The sequence below is a fragment of the Acomys russatus genome, chromosome 3 (genome assembly GCF_903995435.1).
Source record: "Acomys russatus chromosome 3, mAcoRus1.1, whole genome shotgun sequence".
Classification (NCBI taxonomy): domain Eukaryota; kingdom Metazoa; phylum Chordata; class Mammalia; order Rodentia; family Muridae; genus Acomys; species Acomys russatus.
The window spans coordinates 63,703,769-63,723,182 of NC_067139.1; the positions used below are offsets into that span (position 1 = coordinate 63,703,769).

General features: G+C 50.5%; 1 protein-coding gene across 2 annotated transcripts in view; it reads left to right on the forward strand.

Moving 5' to 3' along the window:
* Positions 1 to 19,414, forward strand: part of Grid1 (glutamate ionotropic receptor delta type subunit 1) — a 735,616-nt gene that overhangs the window by 117,141 nt on the left and 599,061 nt on the right. For both annotated transcript variants that reach the window (XM_051142026.1, XM_051142032.1), the window contains exon 3: positions 16,782 to 17,066. In XM_051142026.1, coding sequence (XP_050997983.1) covers positions 16,782 to 17,066 — 285 coding nt within the window. The remainder of the gene's footprint in view (positions 1 to 16,781; positions 17,067 to 19,414) is intronic.

Sequence of the window (19,414 nt, forward strand, 5' to 3'; positions counted from 1 at the left end):
TCTGTACCCCATGGAAACTCCACCATGCAAAGTGTGCATGTGCAAAGCATGCGTGTGTAGGTGGTTGTACACTTGGAGAGCCTTTGAAGTGCCGTATCAATCCTGCATTTCTCATTTTGCTTCTGCTATGGGATCTGGCAGCTGGTTTTCTACTATTATCCATTTGGCTCTTTCCAGGGAAGGCATTGAGATGGTGTGTGTGTGAGTGAGTGTGTGTGTGCGTGCGTGTGTATGTGTGTGTGTGTGTGTGTGTGTGTGTGTGTGTTGTACTTTCATGACCAGGCTGAAGCTGCCACTGCAACCAGGCACAGATTCTGCCTCCTTCCAGCCTCAGCCACTTTGTGTGGGGTGTCTTTTCCCAGAGGGAAAATATCTCATCACAATGGGCAAAGTGTAGTGGGGTCTGGGAGTCTCAGGGCCTCTCCATCCTGATTTGACACATACCTAGCTGTTGCATGGCATGAGTAAGCCAGGCCTGGCTCTGCATAGGGGCTCCCGGTGATCACCTGGCAGCCTCAGCTGTGCTTGCTCTAGGGGATTAGAAGCCTGTGTATGCTCCCACCAGGGGATGGTGCTGTTTTGATTGTGCACCAGGCACTCATCTCTGTTGTCTGCCTGTAGACCTGATGTTTTGGCAGTGACAAAAGGTTGTTTGCCCCTCCCTAACTGAGCTCCAGGGAAGGGCCCAGGCTGTATCAGTTGTGTCACTGGCCTGGAGAGTTTGGTGACACCTCTCTGCTTTTGCTTATATCTTATGCCCGCTATCCCTTTGAGAGGTCTTGGATGTGACCAGTTCTAGAGATAGGCCTGTGAACTCAGTCTCCTAGAAGGCTGCTGCTCTGCATTACAGTTCTCTGCCTTTCACAGGCCTGACCCTTCCACTCCTCTGACCCCTAAGTTCACCTTGTCCCCAGAGTGCAGGGGCTCTGTGGGAGCGGAGGAGAATGAAGGCTCTGTTTATCTTTCACACTCTGGCTCACTTCCCCATCACTGCCTGATTCCTGGACACTCAGCTCTCCTTTCCTCTGAAGCCTTTGTACACAGCTCAGATACTGACCACAGACTGAAGGACTAGCTTGCTCCTTTCAGGCTTGGGCTGCCCTCCCTGGCTCCTGTCTTGCCCTGTTCCCTGGGCCCACTGCTTGACACACGGCAGGAAGTCTGTGCTTGGGACCCAGCATGAGCCTGAGTTCCTGCCTGCTTACCTTCATTAGCTCCAGGAAGGTTCCTACCTGGCAGGAGACCTCTCACTGCTGAGCTTCAACTGCCCCCTCTACAAACAGAGGAGCCCTGGAGGGTGCCTGAAATGGAATGTAAGCTGTCGGGTACTTCAGACCCAGTCCTTTTGGCTTCACGGTGATGTCAAGATTTTTCGTCCTGGGTTCTAGGCATTCCTTCCTCCTTCTGCGCCTCTGCCTGGCTCAGACCTCGCTGCTGCCTGCCCTCTGCTCTTTGTCCTCCTTCTTGTCAGGGGAGAGGGCTGGAGGAGTCGGCTCCTCTGTTGCTTCCTCATGGAGCCATATTCCCTGGGAAAGCTCTGAGCATGTCCTTTTGCTGAGAAGCCCTTTAAAGCTCCCTGTGGGTTCTGGGATCAAAAAAGCAGGCCTCAGCTAAGCATCCATGCCTTCTCCTGAGCTCATCTATCCTTCATGCAAACAGCAGGAGCTCAGCATTCACCCTTCTGTGAATGTCCGTTCCTTGCAGATCTGCAGAGGCCCCTGTCTCTTGTCTCTGCTTATACCAGCCACTCCCCTGGTTTGTCCTCTTTCAACTGCTGTCCTCTGAGAGCCCCATGCCAACTTCTAGCTGTGTGACTCCCACTCCCTTCTACTGTTGAATATGGGCCCGGTTTGTGTGTGTGTGTGTGTGGGGGGGGTGCGGGCTGGGATCTGTATCTGTTCTGATTTCCAGCATGAGCCCTAGACTGGGAACACGGGGAGTGACTGGAGAGATTCCTGTTGGGCTCCAGGGGGCAGTTTGATCACTTGCTGGGAAAGAAATGGTTCCCAGTCTGTCTTCTTAGGGTAAGCAAGGTGTTGATGGGAAAATCGAGCCTCATCCGTGGCCAGGCTTCTCTTAAGTTCCTCTCTCGAGCTTGCGAATTTCGTGGTATTGTTTTTCAATTTTCCCCGAGCATCTGCTACTGTGAAAATTTTCATTATCACTGGCAAAGATTCCCTCTCATCCCCGCTGGCTGTAGGAGAGTTCTGAGATCTCCTCCCATCTGTTCCAAAGCACCTGGAGGCTGAGATGGGTAACGTCCCTGGCCAGCTGGGCACTTTTTCAGAAGATCTAAGGGCTGGGGCTCAGCGGGCAGTCTGCCTGGTCAGGGATGCTTTGGCTGTGCCCAAGTCACGAAGGCTTCCCTGCTGCTTCCCTCAAGTGTGGGTGGCCAGGCCAGGGAAGCTGGCTGTGGGATCTAGCCAGCACCTCATCACCTCTTTTCCACCCCAAGAGACACTTGCTTCTGAAGGCGTACTTCCCAGACAGCCATGTTGATGTTGTAGCAAGCACACCGCCCCCTCTAACAGGGGACTAATTCTGTGTTTTCCCAGAGTCTGTGGCCATGATGGAGGTGGAGTAGTGAACTGTGAGGAAGCAAGGCTGGAGCTCTAGGCCAGGGATCAGCCTCTCACCCTTCACCTTCGATGTGGCACCTGGGTACCCTGCTTAGAAACAGCCATGATGAGCGTAGGAAGGCTGTGGGCATTCTGTCTGGCTGACCTTGCTGGTCCAGGTCTGGCTCTTGCTGGTTTTGGTCTCCCTTGCTTTTAAACGTGGCTGAGGTCCTTTCCTTGGTGATTACGGCTCGCACTCTGCACTTTGGGTAAGGTGGCCACACAGAGAGTGCTGAGACCGTCCTGTGATTCTCTACACTAACATAGCCTATGCTGAGGTCAGGAGCAGAGAGCTGGATCAGCAAGAGCCATGTGCAACATGGGACAAAAACTCGGAGCCCAGATAGTGTGGCAGCAGAACTGAAGTCCTGCCACTAGGCCACCCCAGCTGTTTACAAGGGGGAGGGAAGTGTTGTTCTTTATGTTTCAGCCCTCAGAGGTTATACAGCAGCTTGCCACCTCCGTGCTTGTGTTACCGGATGCCCTTTGCATCAGTGCTGACAAGTGAAAGGCTAAATGAATAATGGACACTTCCCAAGGGGGAATGTATCTTAGAATTTACACAAGACATGTTTTGTGCCCTAGGCTGTCATCTCAGGACACCTGTATGGTGAGTGTGCTATGATTCCACCCTCCCTTGTTAGAACATAGGGCTTTAAGCATAAGGTTCAGACGAGTGGAAGGGTCCAACTGGCCTGTGGGCTAGTGAGTGCAGAGATGAGATGGTCACATTTCTATTTTTGGCCTGCCAAAGTTGTCCCTGGAAAAGCCTGTGTGGGTTGGAGGCGGGTGGAGCTAGTGTGTAAGAGATACCCCAGCAACCCATCCCCCATCTGTTCACAGGCCCCAAAGTGAAAGCTTTGGCTAGTAAATATAAACACAGCTTCCTTGGACTTATCTAGGAGACATGACTTGGCGTGGTGGGGATGGCGTCCCTGCTTCACTCTTAGCTCCCTTCTCCCCTGTCTTCACGTACCCAGGTGATGTGGGTGAGGGGAGCACTATTGAGAAGAGTGAAGGCAACATGAGGTTCCCTTTGCCAGTCATCTCTCTGGCCTCGGCTATAAGGTGCATGGATGTGGGGACTTGATGGCAGCTAATAGAAGAGCAATAGGCTGGCAGAGGGGAGGGGCTAGGCCTGTAGTGGTCCCCAAAGAGAGAACTGCTGCTCCTGCATCTTATTTAAGGAGTACCATGAAGTTAGCAGCATTGAATTTAAGGCTCACATTTGGGAGCCTGAGCGCAGCTCCAACAGAAAGGTGGAGGGTGGGCCAGGGGCCACCGCAGGTGGCTAGAGCCTAGTACTGGGAGTGTCGGTACAACACCACTTGTTTGAGAAGAAGGTAAACACTCTATCAACTGGGAAGGCTTTTAGTCAGTGTTCCATTAATGGGCCTGACTTGGAGACAGGCCAGGAATAGAGGACACAGCCACTCACAGTTATCGTGTGAGGGCATCCTTCTGGATGCTCATCCTGGACGGTGGCCCACATGGTGGTGGCCCCATCACCCAATGTTTATTTGCTGAGTGTAGTCATCTCTGGTTGTCCTCATGATAGCCAGTGTACCAGGGCTCAGCATCATCTTGCTGTACCACATGCTATGGACAAAGATGTGATTAGGTTAGCTCAGCCTAGGAAGAAACGACACAGGTCCATGAGCGAGCAGTGACTCTGAGCAGGATTATCTATAAATCAGGGAGCAGAGGATGGTGGGAGGCCTTGGGAAGAAGGAAGTACTTCACAGAATCTGGGAGGATAAGGGGACTAAGCAGCAGATGGATGCTTAGGAGGCCACACTGATGTTAGGAAGCAGCAGGCATAGGAAGCCACAGGTAGCTGTCACAGCAGAACCTCCAGGTTCCTACATGGCACTTGGGAGCCAGGAAGTTGCCCTTAGAAGTCTGACGGATGAGAAGAGGGATCAGGAACAAGCCGTAGAGCTGAGGCCGGGGCCATGAAACCTGGCAAGATTAGAAATACCTAGCCTTCTTAGAAAGAGCCCTGTGGGCCCAGTGGGTAGGTGTCTTGGGTCAGCTCTTGCACTGTGGATCGAGTCAGGAGCCAGAGCAAATGCTGGATCTGGGCTCTCTGTAGCACTTAGCTCGACCTAGGAGAGAGGGTGTGAGTACCAGTGGTAAAGTGAGATTTCAATGCTCCCACTACCATGTGTTATACAGGGTGAGAGAAAGCAGAAAATCACAAAGGGATGATGTGGAGAATGGGAGAGACAGCTGAAGAGATCCAGAAATCAAATGCAGGCTGAAGTGGGAAACGGTAATAGCAACCCTCAGTAAGTACCAGCTTCACATCTGGGAGAGCCACTGGGGTCTAAAAAGAAATACTTGGGCCAGGTATCTGGGTGGCCTTGCCTTTCAGGAGACCACAGATGACAGGTGGTCACTGGAAGTGATCTCAGATTCAGAGGGAGGGAGTAGGCAGAGACAAGCTCTGCTGTCTGGCTGGCCATGGATGTTTAAGCTTGGCTCTGTTTCCTCAGTCCCTACTGTCCAGGGACCTCTGAACGGTCTGTTGCTAGGAGACCAGGCTGTAGCCAGCGTTGCCAGGAGAAGAGCTTGTAGGGCAGGTCTTCCCTGAGCTAGCTGAGGAGTATGGTGGATGATAATTGCAGGAGAGGTGCTGCTTCTGGGAGCTCCATATCTGCAGGCAGAGACACGGCTTGTTGTTGTTGGTTGTTTTTTTTTTGTTTGTTTGTTTTTGTTTTTTTGAGCTAGGGCTAGACTGTGAGTGTCTGTCTGGTCAAAGAGGGACTTGGGAGTTTTCTACCCAGGAGAGTCGTGATTCTAGAGGTGTTTGTAACCTCACCCACCTCTTTTCCCAGTAGAGCTTTGAATGCAGATAGTCCCCCCCTAAGGACCATGTGCAAGTGCTTGGACCTCAGGGTGATGCCCTTAGGAAGCACTGGGAGCCTAGAAGATGCTGGGCCTATGGGAGTGTTTCAGGTGCCTGGGACATGCTCTCAGAATGCAAGGATGCCAGTCTTTCTGATCTCCTCTGCTCCCAGATTGCTGCTCTGCAGCCTGGCCCTTGTCAGAGGCCCAAAGCATCAGACGGCCAAGTGACTCTCTAGAACCTCCGGGATGGAGAGCTAAGTGACACCATTCTCCTCTATAAAGGTAATTGCTGTGTTTGTTACTCGGAGTTACTCCCATGTCCAAATGACTGATGAAACTGCCTAAGGGAGCGAAGCCTTAGTTTGCTCACAGAATCACAGGCTTCACCATGGCTGGTCCCGTGTACTTGAGCAGAAGATCATGGCAACAAGAGCATGCAAGTGGAGGAGATTCTCCATCCCATGGCTATCAGGAGGCAGAGTGACACAAGACCCGACCTCCAACAACTTAACTTACTTCATGGGAGTGCAGAGCCCACCCCTTAGTCTATAGCCTTCCAGCTGAGGACCAAGCATCCAGAACAGAAGAGCAATCTATAAAAAAAAGACCAAGGGAATGTCACTGTAGTGATGTAAAACAGCCTCCTATGCACACTGAATGAAGTTGGCTCCAGGTTCTCAATGCCCCCTCCCAACTTTGCTGTGTCTCTAGACAGACTCTGAGAAGGACACACGCGAACGGCAGAAGGCAGTCCTTCTGGGCACACTTTCCACATACTAAACATGGCTTTAGACTCTATCGGTTGCCTTGTTTCCCCCTGTCTCCTGAAACAGAAATCAAGCAGCTTAGAAATCTAACTCTGGTTCCCTGTGGGTTTTGGTAGTGCGCTTGGCTTGGCTGCCTGCCCTCAAGCCTCCCATCAAGCATGGGCTAGAACACCTACCTCTGAGGCAGGACTTGGTGATCGGGGTTGGGCCTGCACTTGCTGCCTCTTACAGCAGGGATCGCCTTTCTCCCCTAGCACCAAAACGCACCAAAAGCGCCCATGCAACACTTTCCTTTTCTTATTACCCTGAGACTCCTTGGCTAGCCTGCTTGTATGTGGCTACACAGGGGTGCCACTTGGCATTCTGGGTTCCTTCGTTCCTTAGCCTTTGTCCCCAGAGCTGAATCCCTGGAGTGCCTGTGCTGCCTAGGTCCTGCCTGTGCCCTCTGAGGCAGTCCTTCAGCACTGTTGATGGCTCCAAGTTGTCCTACCTTTGAGCTCTGTGGAGCCACTTGTCCTTAGGTTGCGCTGTCTGTCCATTCCCTTCCTTTGACAGCTCTGGGACAGCCCTGTTGTTCTGAGGCTCTCAACCTTGAACCTCCTAGAGGAGCAGAATTATACAGAGAAAGTTGTGGAGGACCGCTTGTCTCATCCACCCAGGAGCAGATTCTGGTCTGGATGCAGGAGGCCCTGAAGCCCAGCATCCTTTCTCTCACTGCGCTGCTCAGGGACAGCAGCTCTTGGACAGACTTGATTTTCAGCTGCCTTTCATTTGCTGGGTTACTTTACCTCAAAACCCTGATGTGTCAAAATGATTAGTATGCACACACCTGTGCTTCTGCATACATATCCCACTGTCCAGTGTCCCGTGAACATCTCTGCATCAGGCCCCGAGCCTGAAGGTCTGGAACGCCCCCTGCCTCAGTTTCTCTTCTTGGGACCTTAAAGATCATGCCTGAGAAAGTATAATAACATACATCAGTATTGTGTGCAAAGACAAAGTATTTTTGGAGCTGTAGGAAAAGGAATGGTCGATTTTTTAAATAGCAAGGGGAAGTCAAACAGGTTCATAGGGAAAGGGGGGTTTGGAAAGTTTTGAGGGATACATAGGGGCTTCTGAGGCAGAGGAGAGGAGGAAGAACACTGCAGGAAAGGCAGCCAGCACACACACACTTACAGCTTAGTGTAAGCGCTGACTGCCACAGGCTGAGAGCATGGGGCATGTGAAGTTTGGAAAATAGACTGGTGTCGTCTGGTGTGTGCATGCTTTGATCCCCAGGCAGTGGGGTCATGGCAAGTATGTCAGAGCATGGTGGGTTTTGAACTTGGGTCTGTAGAATGGGATGGGGAATTGAGAACCGGAAAGTGTACTGGCATCCCTTATCCACTGGCTTGAGGGATGCAGAAGTTTCGAGCAGGTAGAGGAGGTGACCTCTGTGAGGGTCTGCAGAGGAGTCCTGGGGGGGCCCTGAGTTTGAGTGCTAAGAAGTCTGCAGGGGGCCTTGAGCTTTTGAGGTTCGGTGAGAGAAGAATGTGCTGTGAAGGCATACCAGGGACTTATCCTGTCTTGATATAACTCCCCCAGAGCAGGCTTCCATGTGAATCCCGGCCGGGAGCTTGGTGTTCCATTGGCGGAGCAGTAAAAGTCATTAATGAGAAGCTGGAGAGTTATAAATAAGCCAGCGTGCTCCCACCCAGTGTTCCCTGCCTTTCCAGCCCGCGGGAGCAGGGAATAGGTTTTGATTCATTAATTGGCAGAGGGATGATGCTCCAGAGAGCCTATAGTGCTGCCAGCTCTTCCCCATCCTCCTAGTTGGCTCCAGGCAGCCCCCCTGTGCTTGCTGCTCACCTGCCCTGCCTACAGTTCATCTTCCTGTGGGAACCTCTGGGGCTGCTGCCCTTGGCTCCACTCAGTTGGGTTTAGCTTCAGTTCTCTTGTCTTTGCCACTGTCCCCTTGTCCCCCTCCCTCACTTGCTCACCCTCAGGCGTGCAGACTGGAGTTAAGAGTTCCCAGTCTCCAGATGGGTAGGCTGTGCCTTTCCTTTGGATGTCATGGGCGTTACGAGGCTTGGTGATCTGGGAAGCTCTGGGTTGTGCCTATGAAATCTAGCCCCTCACACCTCTCTTGCTCTAGGGTGGTTAGAATTAAATAGGTTGCTGCCTGCTGCCCGCTCTGCAGCATGGACACTGGCCAAGGTCTGAAAGATTGAGCTGAGGGGTGCTTCTGCACACAGGCCAGTAGCAAGGGCAGGAGACTGGGAGAGGTGGCCACACAATCCATTGTGGTAAATCCTCGTCAGTGGTCTGAAGGGAGTTATAGTGGAGGAAGAGTGGGCATTGCGGAAAGTTCTTAGGGATGACTGGTTACCCACGGAGCAGATGGAAGGAGGTGAGGTAGTGTGGGCAGGAGCACTACATATTTCTTGGGAGTACTCAGGGAGAGCCAGGGGCTCCAAGAGCCGGACCCCCAGGTTTCTCGGCAGGATCTCTGGCTCCCTGGGGTGTAGAGCACCAGGTATAGATTACACAAAGCTCTGGAGACTGTCATGGCTTTTCATTTTGCTTTGAAAACTTTGGGAAGCTAATGTGGTTTTAGATGGGGCCCATCCACAGTGGCTGATGCTTGACGAGGACCCAGGTCGCCGTGGTGTGGGAAGGCCACATGTCTGTCAGGAGGGTAGAGAGATGATGGTGGTGTGGGCTGAGGCGATGGCAGGGAGTGGAGGAAATCTAGCAGACCTACAGTGTATATGGAGACAAAGCATGTGGGACTTACTGAAGGCTTGGGGCAGTGGCTTGTGGAGAGAGAAGAGTCAAAAACATGTGGTTGGGGATAGCTCTCTCCTGAAAGCGGAGGAGCATTCTCATACCCGTGGAGCTCTGTGGTTTCAGGTGTGGGTTTGCCGCTGGTTTTTATCAGGTCAGGACTGGTATGGAGTTAGAAACCCAGGGGAGGGTTCTTAAGCAGAATAGTAACTACGAAAGCTTCCATTGGGTGAGGTCTCATGCTTAGGGGTGAGTGTACAAGGAGGCCTAATCAGTCCACAGTGCTTAAACATATAGCCTCTGGCTGTGGGAGGAGGCAGAGAGGCAGGCCTCTGCAGGACTGGCCTTCGAGCTTCCTTCCTCAGCCTTTGCCACAAAGGCTGGTGGGCTTGAAAACGTAAAGGCAGGAGGTTGATAAGCCTTGTGACCATCACCTCTAGTTTATCTCTGAAGAGTGAAACGCGCTCATTAATGGGAGCTTGGGAGGTTCCAGGAGAACAGGGAGGGAGGGGAGTGATGGAGAAGACAGTGAGTGACAAGGTAGGGGCCTTCATGTCCCTTTGGGAGCCCTGGAGGAGGACCTGTGTGTGCGGGGTGAGGGGGGGGGGGACGACAGACCCGGTGCAGGCCTTCTACTGCCCTGCCTCCAGAGTCTTCCCAGCCTGCGGTTTTGTTTACCCTTTACATGTCTTAATAAATGATGAAAAATATTTATTCACCATAGATCAATAATTTACTGTGAGTTATGACAATACTAAATTTGGTCAATTATTCATGGGCTATCAAGTATTTATAAATGCTACCTTAATTTAAAGCATTAGCTATTAGAATTCAAATATTCATAAAGCCAGTGCCAGTTGAAAGGAGGAAGGGCAGGGTACAGGTAGCAGGGGCGGCCGAGGAGCTGCCCCAAGAGCGATGCCAGGCCTTGTGGGAATGGTGGGGGAAGGCAGAGGTGCAGGACTCCCTGTGGAGAGCTTGCCTCTCCCTTCTGCCACCTGCAGAGAACGGAGCCTGGCAAAGCAGGTCTGAACTAAGGGACTTGGTACGAGGCTGACCCCGCTCCAGGTGGAGGCCATTTCTTGCCTGGTCTTTCTGGAGACATTCTGCTGTTCGTTAGCAGGGAACCCAGAGGCCAGTTAATGCAGGGCTGCTGGGCAGGAGGGTTGTAGTCCCTGAGGAGCAGGGCCCAGCAAGGACAGGTTTGGCTTGTTCAGAGAACATGCCTAGCTTATCAGGGGGAAGCATGAGTGGCTGTGCCTGGCCTTGAGACATTCAGAACGCCTGGAAGAGGCGGCCGTAAGGATAATAGTGGCCGGCGTCACTATGGGGTGAAACAGAGCAGACTGATGAACCTCCTCCAGCAGACGCCCTTGGAGTACTGCTTTACCCACCTGTAGCCTTGGAGACTCCTAACCAAACTCCGGAAGGCTGGATGAGAGTGTCTGTGCCTAGAATGACCTCTGTGCCTCAAAGGCTGCTCTTTTCCAGCCCTCCTCTGAAGGCAGGTACTCATTGCCCATTGAGCTGCGGGATTGTCTCAGTGGGCACAGGTCTCATTGCTCTCGCCTGCCCTTCCTCAGAGAGTGCCAAGCTTGGTGCTACAGTCATTTCTATCCGAGCAAGGGTTGGATAGAGTCAGCTATGATTCTTGGACCTTGTTTCCTTGTCTCTTCCCCTCACTGACTAGGGAAGAGTACGGTGGCCTAGTTTTGAAGAATACAGTGCCCTGGCCATGGACCCTAGGGTGAACATTACTGCAAGTCTGTTCTATTCTGTGACCTCTACCATACCTGATGTGGCCTCCCCGGGTGCTCAGCTGCTGACATCTCCTCAGGGGAGGCTGGTGGGGGTATGGTTGTGGGTTGAGAGCTAGTTATGTTAGGGTTGGACTCTGAACTCCAAGCAGCCTCTCTCCTCCTAATTTCTGGCAACCTGGAGCTACCGACTGGCTTAGAGGCCACTGTGGGGACCCTGTGCATTCCCAGGCAGGGGACTGGAATTACTGCTCATTACAATTCATCTCTACTCTTGCTTCCCCTGCTGTGTAGTTGTGCTCAGGGAGCACTTATCAATCTACTGGACCTGCACTGTGATCAAGAGAGAAATCAGCTTTATGGCCATGTGATATTGGGAGGAAAAAAAAGTGATATCAAACGCAGTTATCCCCCTGAGAGCTGAGAAAGCTCTGCTGAGCTCCAAGCTGGAAAATCTGGACTGTGGAGCTCCTGCTCTGTGCCCGGCAGTGTGTGGGACCCTACACATAAAGACAGAAGAGCAGGGAAATGCCTGGACCCACAGTGTCCTTGCACTAGCCTTTACTATCTGCCGGGTCATTGCGTATGTGGGGGTGGGGTGAGATGGCGTGGGGAGGCAGCACATCTGGAAGCCCTCCTGCCCTCCTGGGGCTTGTGAAATGGGGTGGGGTGGAGAGAAAATTCACTGGCGAGGGCCAGCTCCTCCTCCAGGCTCCACAGTGGGTCCCTGGACCACAGACCCAGGCCCAGGCCCTGCTCAGCATCTCAGCATAAGCTCCGTATGAATTGTGTAGCATCCCATCTCACACAACCTTGATTAAGCTAATAGCTGATTTGGCTTTGATCTGATGTATTTTGATCTTATTATTTTTATGTTAGAAGCCTCCAAATAATCATCATTTCAACAGTGCCCCAATTAGCCGGCCATTCACGGAGGATTGAAAATTGACTCACATCGGGCCTCTCCATTAGCGCCTGCGAGAGACTTCCAGCCTTAATAATCCTCCCCAGTTCCAGAGGCTGGGTGTCTATGGTGCTGCAGGTGGTCACATAAGGGCCACCATGCCCCTTGTATGAGGAGGCTATCAGCACAGGTAGGATGTGGCAGGATGGCTCTTAAATCTGGTGGCTGCTACTTTAAAAAAATAAAAATAAAAAACACTTTTTGAAATTGGTTTACATTTATTTCATCATGGCATTTTTTTGGTTCTCCTCCCTCCCTTCTTCCTCTTGCTCCCTGCTCCCTCCTGCAGGTCCCCTTCCTCTTCCACAACAGCTTCCCTAAAGTTTTCATGTCACTTGTTTTCTTTTGCTCTCTTCTCCAAAGCAGAGGTAACTTTTTAAGCAGGGGAGGGGGAGCCCGAGGTTCTGAGACAGAGTTTTGCTGTGTAGCTTTGGCTGGCCTAGAACTCACTATTTAGCCCAGGATGGCCTCTAGAACTCATGATAATTCTTCTGCCTCATCCTCCAAAGTGATTGGATTGCATGTATGAGCTTCTTCGCACATTGATAACTAATACGTATTAAGGTTCTGGGTGTGACTTGGGTATTGATGGTGGAAGATAGGGAGGGTCCCTGGGAAGAGGAAGAAAACTGACATCTGTTTGGCACCTTTCTGTGTGCAGCGTGGAATCTCCTCAGTCAGGAGAGACTCTAATCTTCGTTGACTAGAACACCGAGGCTCAGGAAGGGCATGGCTGCTGGCCAGATGGGTGAAATGTGACATGTGCTTATGTGATGCCTCTGTTCTTCCCAGTAATGGTAGGGTAGCTGTCGGTGACCAGGTTTTCCCAGAGCCTGGGTCTTAATCACACTGGACCCTATTCGTGTAGCCTCTCCATTTCTATTGGTTCAAATCCTTCATTTGAGATTCTGATGCTAACAACATAACTACGTCTCCCGCATCCTGGAAAGCCCCCTTTCTCTTTCTTCTTGCCAAAGAATACATGTTCTGGGAGGATCCAAAGTGCATGGGGGGGGGTAAGCTTATATGTTATTGGCGTGTTGGATATATGCATGAAATATACAAGAGCCAAACCTTGGTGTTCAGGGGCATGTATATACAGATAGGGACACTGAGGCTCAAAGTTCTGTCACTTCAGAGCTTAGCTTGTATGGACTACGGAGCTGGCTTACCGTAGAAGTCAGGTGGTGACTTAAGAGGGAGCTGGGCAGATGGGTGATGAGCCGGGAATGACTGATGGCTTGTAGGAAGGATGCAGGACATGAAGTTCCTGGACCATTAGGCCCTGCACTATTCAATTTATATGAAAATATTTTAAAAAAGATTCTAACACAATGTATTGAAGACACAGTGTCTTAGTTTTGAAGACAAAACAGTTAAAGAATAATCCATTCGCCCTCACGGTGCCTGAGCCATTTTCATTTCTTGCCTTATTTAGAGGTGTCTTTTCTTTCACGCTGTAATCAGCATACAGCTTTGTGTCTTTGTTTTCATTTGACCATGTCAAATGAAGCATTTCCAACATGTCTGTGGTAATACAAACTGGGAGCTCACCTTAGTCTAGCCCCGACACTTGGTGCTTGTGTGGTTTCACATCTCAGTACCTGGGAAGCAGAAGCAAAAAAAAAAAAAAAAAATCCATCATGGTTATATAACGAGAACAACATGGTTTCACAAATATCAAATGCTCAACGGAGTCTGGCTTACAGGAGACTCTCACACAGTTGCTCCTCTTCCTCCATGCTTCCCCACTTATCTATTATTGGAGGGTTCTTTTTACTTTCTAAAGCAATTACCTATTCATGTCATGAAATTTTGGCAAAGTATAGGAAAAAATCAAAAAAGAAAAGCACTTACAAATTGCTTTCACTCTGAACATTTTGCATTTTTCCTTCTAGTCTTTCTTTCATGCATATTGAACTTTACTTAATTGGTAATGTAAAATACATATATTTTTGGCATTATGTTCATATACCTCTTTATGACAAATGCTCTTCCATATTATTGTGGCATTTGGTGCACTGCTTCAGTGTATAGTGCTGCTGTAACCGCACACCTGTTTGCCTTTTTCAGAGAGTTTGCAGTGTTCTCTGAGTACCACTGAGTGTCCTCTTATGCTTTTGGATCTAGTGCTGTTCCCATGGTCTGGATAGTTGCTCAGAGAGGGGGAAAAAAAACCACACAGAGTATGAAAATGTCAGGACCCAGTGTCTTTGCACAAATCTTTATGAGCTGCCATGCTTTGCACATTGTGTGTGCTTGGTGTGTGTGTGTGTGTGTGTGTGTGTGAGAGAGAGAGAGAGAGGAAGAGAGAGAGAGAGAGAGAGAGAGAGAGAGAGAGAGAGAGAGAGAGGAAAAGAGGAGAGAGAGAGAGAGAGAGAGAGAGAGAGAGAGAGAGAGAGAGAGAGAGAGAGAGAGATGAACAAGGCAAGATCACTGAGGGTCACTAGATGAGCCAGGTGGCTGTAGAGGCAATGCATAGGGCTATGGCAGAGAAAGTGAGGGTGGGGAGGTCGAATCAGACCTGACGAAAGAATGAGCATGACGTTGAGTTCAGGAAGTGAAGGGTGCACCCTACTATGTAGGGGAATAATGAAAGGCATGAGGTGCAGGCATGGTGTGCCTTCCAGACTTCCGCCAGACAGGTATGTATGTGTGCGTAACATGCACATGTGTGAATACGTGTAGAGGCAAAGAGGTCAAAAATGCAAGGAGTTGGCTGTTATCACTGAGATAGTGGCTCTCCCTGAACCTGGGGCTTAGGGACTTACATAGTGAACCTGGTGAGAGGTTCACAGGTTCTCCCTGCCTGCCTCTGTCTGCCTAGTGCTGGGATTACGGGTTTGCATCACTGTGTCAGTTTTTTTTAAAAATTAGTTTTAAAATATTTTTTGAGATTATAGTATAATTACGTAATCCCTCCCTTTCTCTGCCTCCTTCCACACCCTCTCATATACCTCTCCTTTCTCTCTTTCAAATTCATGGCTTCCTTTTTCATTAATTGTTGTTATGTATGTGTGTGTTCCTTAATACACAAATACAACCTGCTCAGTCTGTATAATGTTGCTTGTGTGTATATGATTTCAGGGCTGATCATTTGACATTGAATAGCCAGTTGGAGTGCTCTTCCCTGGGGAAGACTGTTTCTCACATTCCTTTGTTGGCTGCAGTTCTTTTGGCAGAACTATAGATGGAGGCCATTGCAGGAAGCCACAAATGATCAAAACACAGAGTTCTGGAGCCCAGTTTCAACTGATGGGTCTTCATCGCAACTCCTGCGCTTACGGCTCAAGGATCACTGTGGAAGAAGAGATGGCACAAGTGTAAGCGCCAGAGCAACAGGGAGTTTGTTGTGAGATTATGGTTCCTAGGAATGTCAGAATCTACACTCATTATGTCCCACCAAGATGATTGGCTAAACATGAGCAGAACAGGGACTATACCAATAGATGTGTTAATATGAATGGGACAAGAAGCTCAAAGAATGACAGGCAACTAAGGAGTGTGTGTGTGTGTGTGTGTGTGTGTGTGTGTGCTTGCATGTTTGTGTGTTTGTTTTTTTATGTGGGTGCTGGGTATCCGAGTTGAGATCATCAGGACTGTGTGGCAAGGACTTTTATGCACTGAGTCATTACTCTCATCCTTACTGGATGTCTTAGCTCAGCACAATGTGATTGAATTTCTGTGAATCCAGCATGGAGGGACAGAACATTTGGGTGGCTATGAGATCCTTGAGAGACCTCATGTCCTTTGTTTACCCAACTCTGGGCCCTGGCAAGGGAAGTGGAGGAATCCCTGGGAACTGGGACCTGAGTTATCATTTATACTACAGTGTGTATGGCAAAGCCCTAGTATGGAAGCAGGTGCTGTTGGTGGCAGCTAGTAGAGGGGCCAACCCCTCCTCACATCTTTTCCAGCTTCTCACTTGGGGTGAGCCCTCTTGTTTTTTTTTTTTTTTAAACTTCTTTCTCAGCCTTGTATGAAGCATTACATAAACTCCAGGGCTCCCACGAAGGAACTGCATTGTCAAAGTTGTTCAAAGTCTGCTGCGCGCAGCAGATGGCTCGCTGCCATTCACAGGCTGTGTTTTGAGACCGCATCTGCTTTCCCACATTCCCACCATCACACAAAGCATCCAGAAGACATACTTGCTTCGAAACTGGTGCAGGGAGATGGGTTGTGGGGGAGCAGGATCTTTCTGTCTGCTCTGATGTCCGTAAAAGGTGTGAGCTTGCGGCTGACAATGGTGCCCTGTGTGGTTACTGGGTAACTTCTAAACACCAGGCTCCTGAGTGTGTCAGCTCCAGAAAGGGCTGTTTCATCTCAGTCTCATTTCTCCTCGGTGCCCTTGGTAACTGCCTGAGCTACGGGTGCATCTTCCTTTGTGATTGTCAAGTGGCTTTTGAACAATCCTGGGCTTCTGGAGCCAACCACTTCATTGGGGCTTTGGCCCAGGGTTCTCATGACAGAACTCAAGTGGCCTTAGCTCTGAAACTGAGACTCCTGTCCCACTGCCTCTCCCTATTCCCCATCCTCTGGGGTAAGTATATGTCTTCCCGACGTCATGACGTCATCCAGGTCTTATAGACTCAAGCAGTTCAGTTCTGACAACCATTGCAGAGCACACACACTGTGTTCTTTGCCCATGACAGAGGACCCACAGATTCCCCAGCATGGGCTTTCAGCTCCTCCCCAGCATTTTGGCTTCTGGCCCAAGGTGGGGAAAAAGTGTCTAATTGAGAGTTCTGTTTGGTGAGTCAAGGAGATTTGGGGCGAATCCCTGCTGTGCTACCCTTTTTTTCACTAGCCTGGGGCAAGTGATCCAGCCACTTCTGACCTTTATTTTCTCATCTATCAAATGGGTCTGAGATGTGTAGCTGGATGTTTTCACCGAGGTTCTCAGTGTTCAATGGTGACTTAATGTTATCAGCATCCAGCTCATGAGAGCTGTGGAGCCTGGCTGGGCCTGGCTCTTGGTCTGTGTGGAGCTGTGGGAACGAAGCCTGTGCAGCAGCGGCCATGCTGACTTCTTCCTGTGTTTTTCCTTTCTTTCCAGCCTGTGACCTCATGACCCAGGGAATTTTGGCCTTGGTCACATCCACAGGCTGTGCATCTGCCAATGCCCTGCAGTCCCTCACAGACGCCATGCACATCCCCCACCTCTTCGTCCAGCGCAACCCTGGGGGTTCACCACGTACTGCCTGCCACCTGAACCCTAGCCCCGATGGCGAGGCCTACACACTGGCTTCAAGACCGCCTGTCCGACTCAATGATGTCATGCTCAGGCTGGTGACAGAGCTGCGCTGGCAGAAGTTCGTCATGTTCTATGACAGCGAGTATGGTGAGTCCGGGGTGGGGTGGGGGGGGGCGTTGAGGCTTGGGTTCAGGGACAGTTGGTGCTGGGAGCCCATTACCAGAGGCTCCAGTCATGGGACCCAGTACTGGGGTGTGGCTGGGGTATAGCTCCATGTTGGTGGTCTGGGCTGAGTTTTCCTCAGGGTGGTAGGGCCCAACCTTGAGCTTTCTGAGTCGGGCAAGAGCTGCAAAAACAGATCTGTAGATAGGCACTAATGTTGCCTAGCAACATCGCCTCATCATGACAGCTGAAGTTTGAATCATCTTAGAATTTTCAATAAAATATTAATAAACTGCTGGCAGGGATCTGAAGAGCTGCATACAGGCAGCAGTGGAGGCCGCCCGCCTGGGTCTTTTTTGGCATCTTCTTCTCTGAAGGTTATTCCTCATGCAGGATGGTGGTCCAGTCTTGGGTTTTGTTTACATCCACCTTGATCTGCCCTGTTTCGGGGTCTTAGGCTGGGGCAAAGATGAGAAAGGGGGGTGCCTTAGCTGTTTGGCCTACGGGCACTGTACGGCTATCTGTGAGCGGCTTCTCTGAAGACCTCTTCTGTGGGAGTAAGCATAATTCACTTGTTAGGAAATCACAGAAGCAGGCTTTGGAGAAACAGTTTCATGCTTGCTGAAAGCTTCTCTGCAAATAGACCAGTTTGAGTCCTGAGATTAAAATGGTTTCCACGATTTGTGCTTCAGAAATGTTTTATTTGGAGACCATTGACAATCACATGCCATTGTGAGAAACAAGGCGGGGGGGATCTCATGTGCCCCTCACCCAGGTTTCCTAAGGGTAGCATTTGCCTAGATGCAGCATAGTATCCCTGGCAGGATTTGACCCTGGTGCAGCCTGCAGGCTCCACGTTGTTTACCAGTTTCTGTGTCTGCATCCAGTGTGGTCTGCTGTGGGTGTGGATGCATCATTTGCATCATCTGTCTTTCATGCATGTTTGTGTGATCACTAGCCAGGGTCCCTGTGCAATTCCTTTGTAGCCACAACCACCTCAACAGCTGTTCAGAGTTGGTGGGCACTTGTGAGGCTTGCAAGCCCCCCTGGCTGAGGTTGGGATGGAACTGTGCAACCCTTTTTAAGTCCACTTTTGTCTCCTGGTGAAGTAATCCCTTTGCCAAGAATGTAACTAAGAAAAGAAATCAGCATATGTTTGCATTTGCCTAAATACTCTGCCTCCCTGAGTCTGGGACGCTATCCTCAGTGCTTGAACAAATAAACTGTTTGGAGCCTTCCAGGAAGAATTGAAAGAGCAAACAGTAACTGTGTTGAAATAAAAATGTGACTGGGACAAGGGTGGCTCAAGGTACCGTGCTGGCAGGCCCAGGAAGGGCTTTTTCCCTCTAACCTTTGCTTAGCCTCAGGTCCCTTGGGGGGAGCTGGAGACCTTGTAACAGCACTGATATGCCACAGGCATCTCTGAGAAACTGGGCCTTCCGCCAAGAACCAAACCTTGAGGTCCTCCTGTTGGTGTCGAGGCCAAGCCCTGTGGGAGGTTGAGGGCACCACCAGGATTGGGGCGTGTTGTACTCTAGTGAGCACAGGCCCTTTCCATTCTGCTCCTCTCAGGTGCCATGGCTCCTCTTGTTTCTGGCCTTTCCGTGCGTTTCATTCTCTCTGGAGAGATCTTGAGGAGCCACAGCTACAAGGAGGGCAGGTGGCGGCTCTCTAGCCTGCTCACTGTCTGGCCTCCTTCTGTGATTCCTGAAGACTGAGTGGTGCCTGGAGGCAGCTGCCCAGCCCATGTCTTTTCTTCTCATTATACGTCTCACTTCCATGTAACTCAGCTGGCAAATGCTCCAGGAAAGGTATATTTCCCCACCTGTGTCCAGCAGAGCTGGCATCTTATTCACCTGCTCACCTGTCCTCATCCCACTTGGCTTAAACCGCCACTCATGGGGACTTGTCCCTGGTGTGCACTGGACTCCTGCAGAGATGGTCGTTCCAAGAACAGCGGGCCATAGGGCTTTCTTCTCTGTGTCATGGCAATTCAGCACTGTGTCTGGTACTATGTCAATGACAAATTCATGGATGAAGAAAGACCAAGGGAAGATGTGGAGAAAGATGAGAGCACCGGCTGGTCTGGAATCTGATCTAGGATCGGGGACTGGGAGCCAGGTAGCATGATTCATCTTGCAGAAACACTTCACACTCTTTGTCCTCATCTCCCTCACCCTTGAACCTGGAACAGCCCCCAGACTGTGCCTCTCTGTGTTAGCGTGGTGCTCTTCTACCCTTACCGGGGTTGAATTTAGTTCTTGGCTGGCCTGCCCTTTATCATTAATCCCACAAAGCTGCAGAGTGAATAACAGTTTTCTTCAGATGAATCA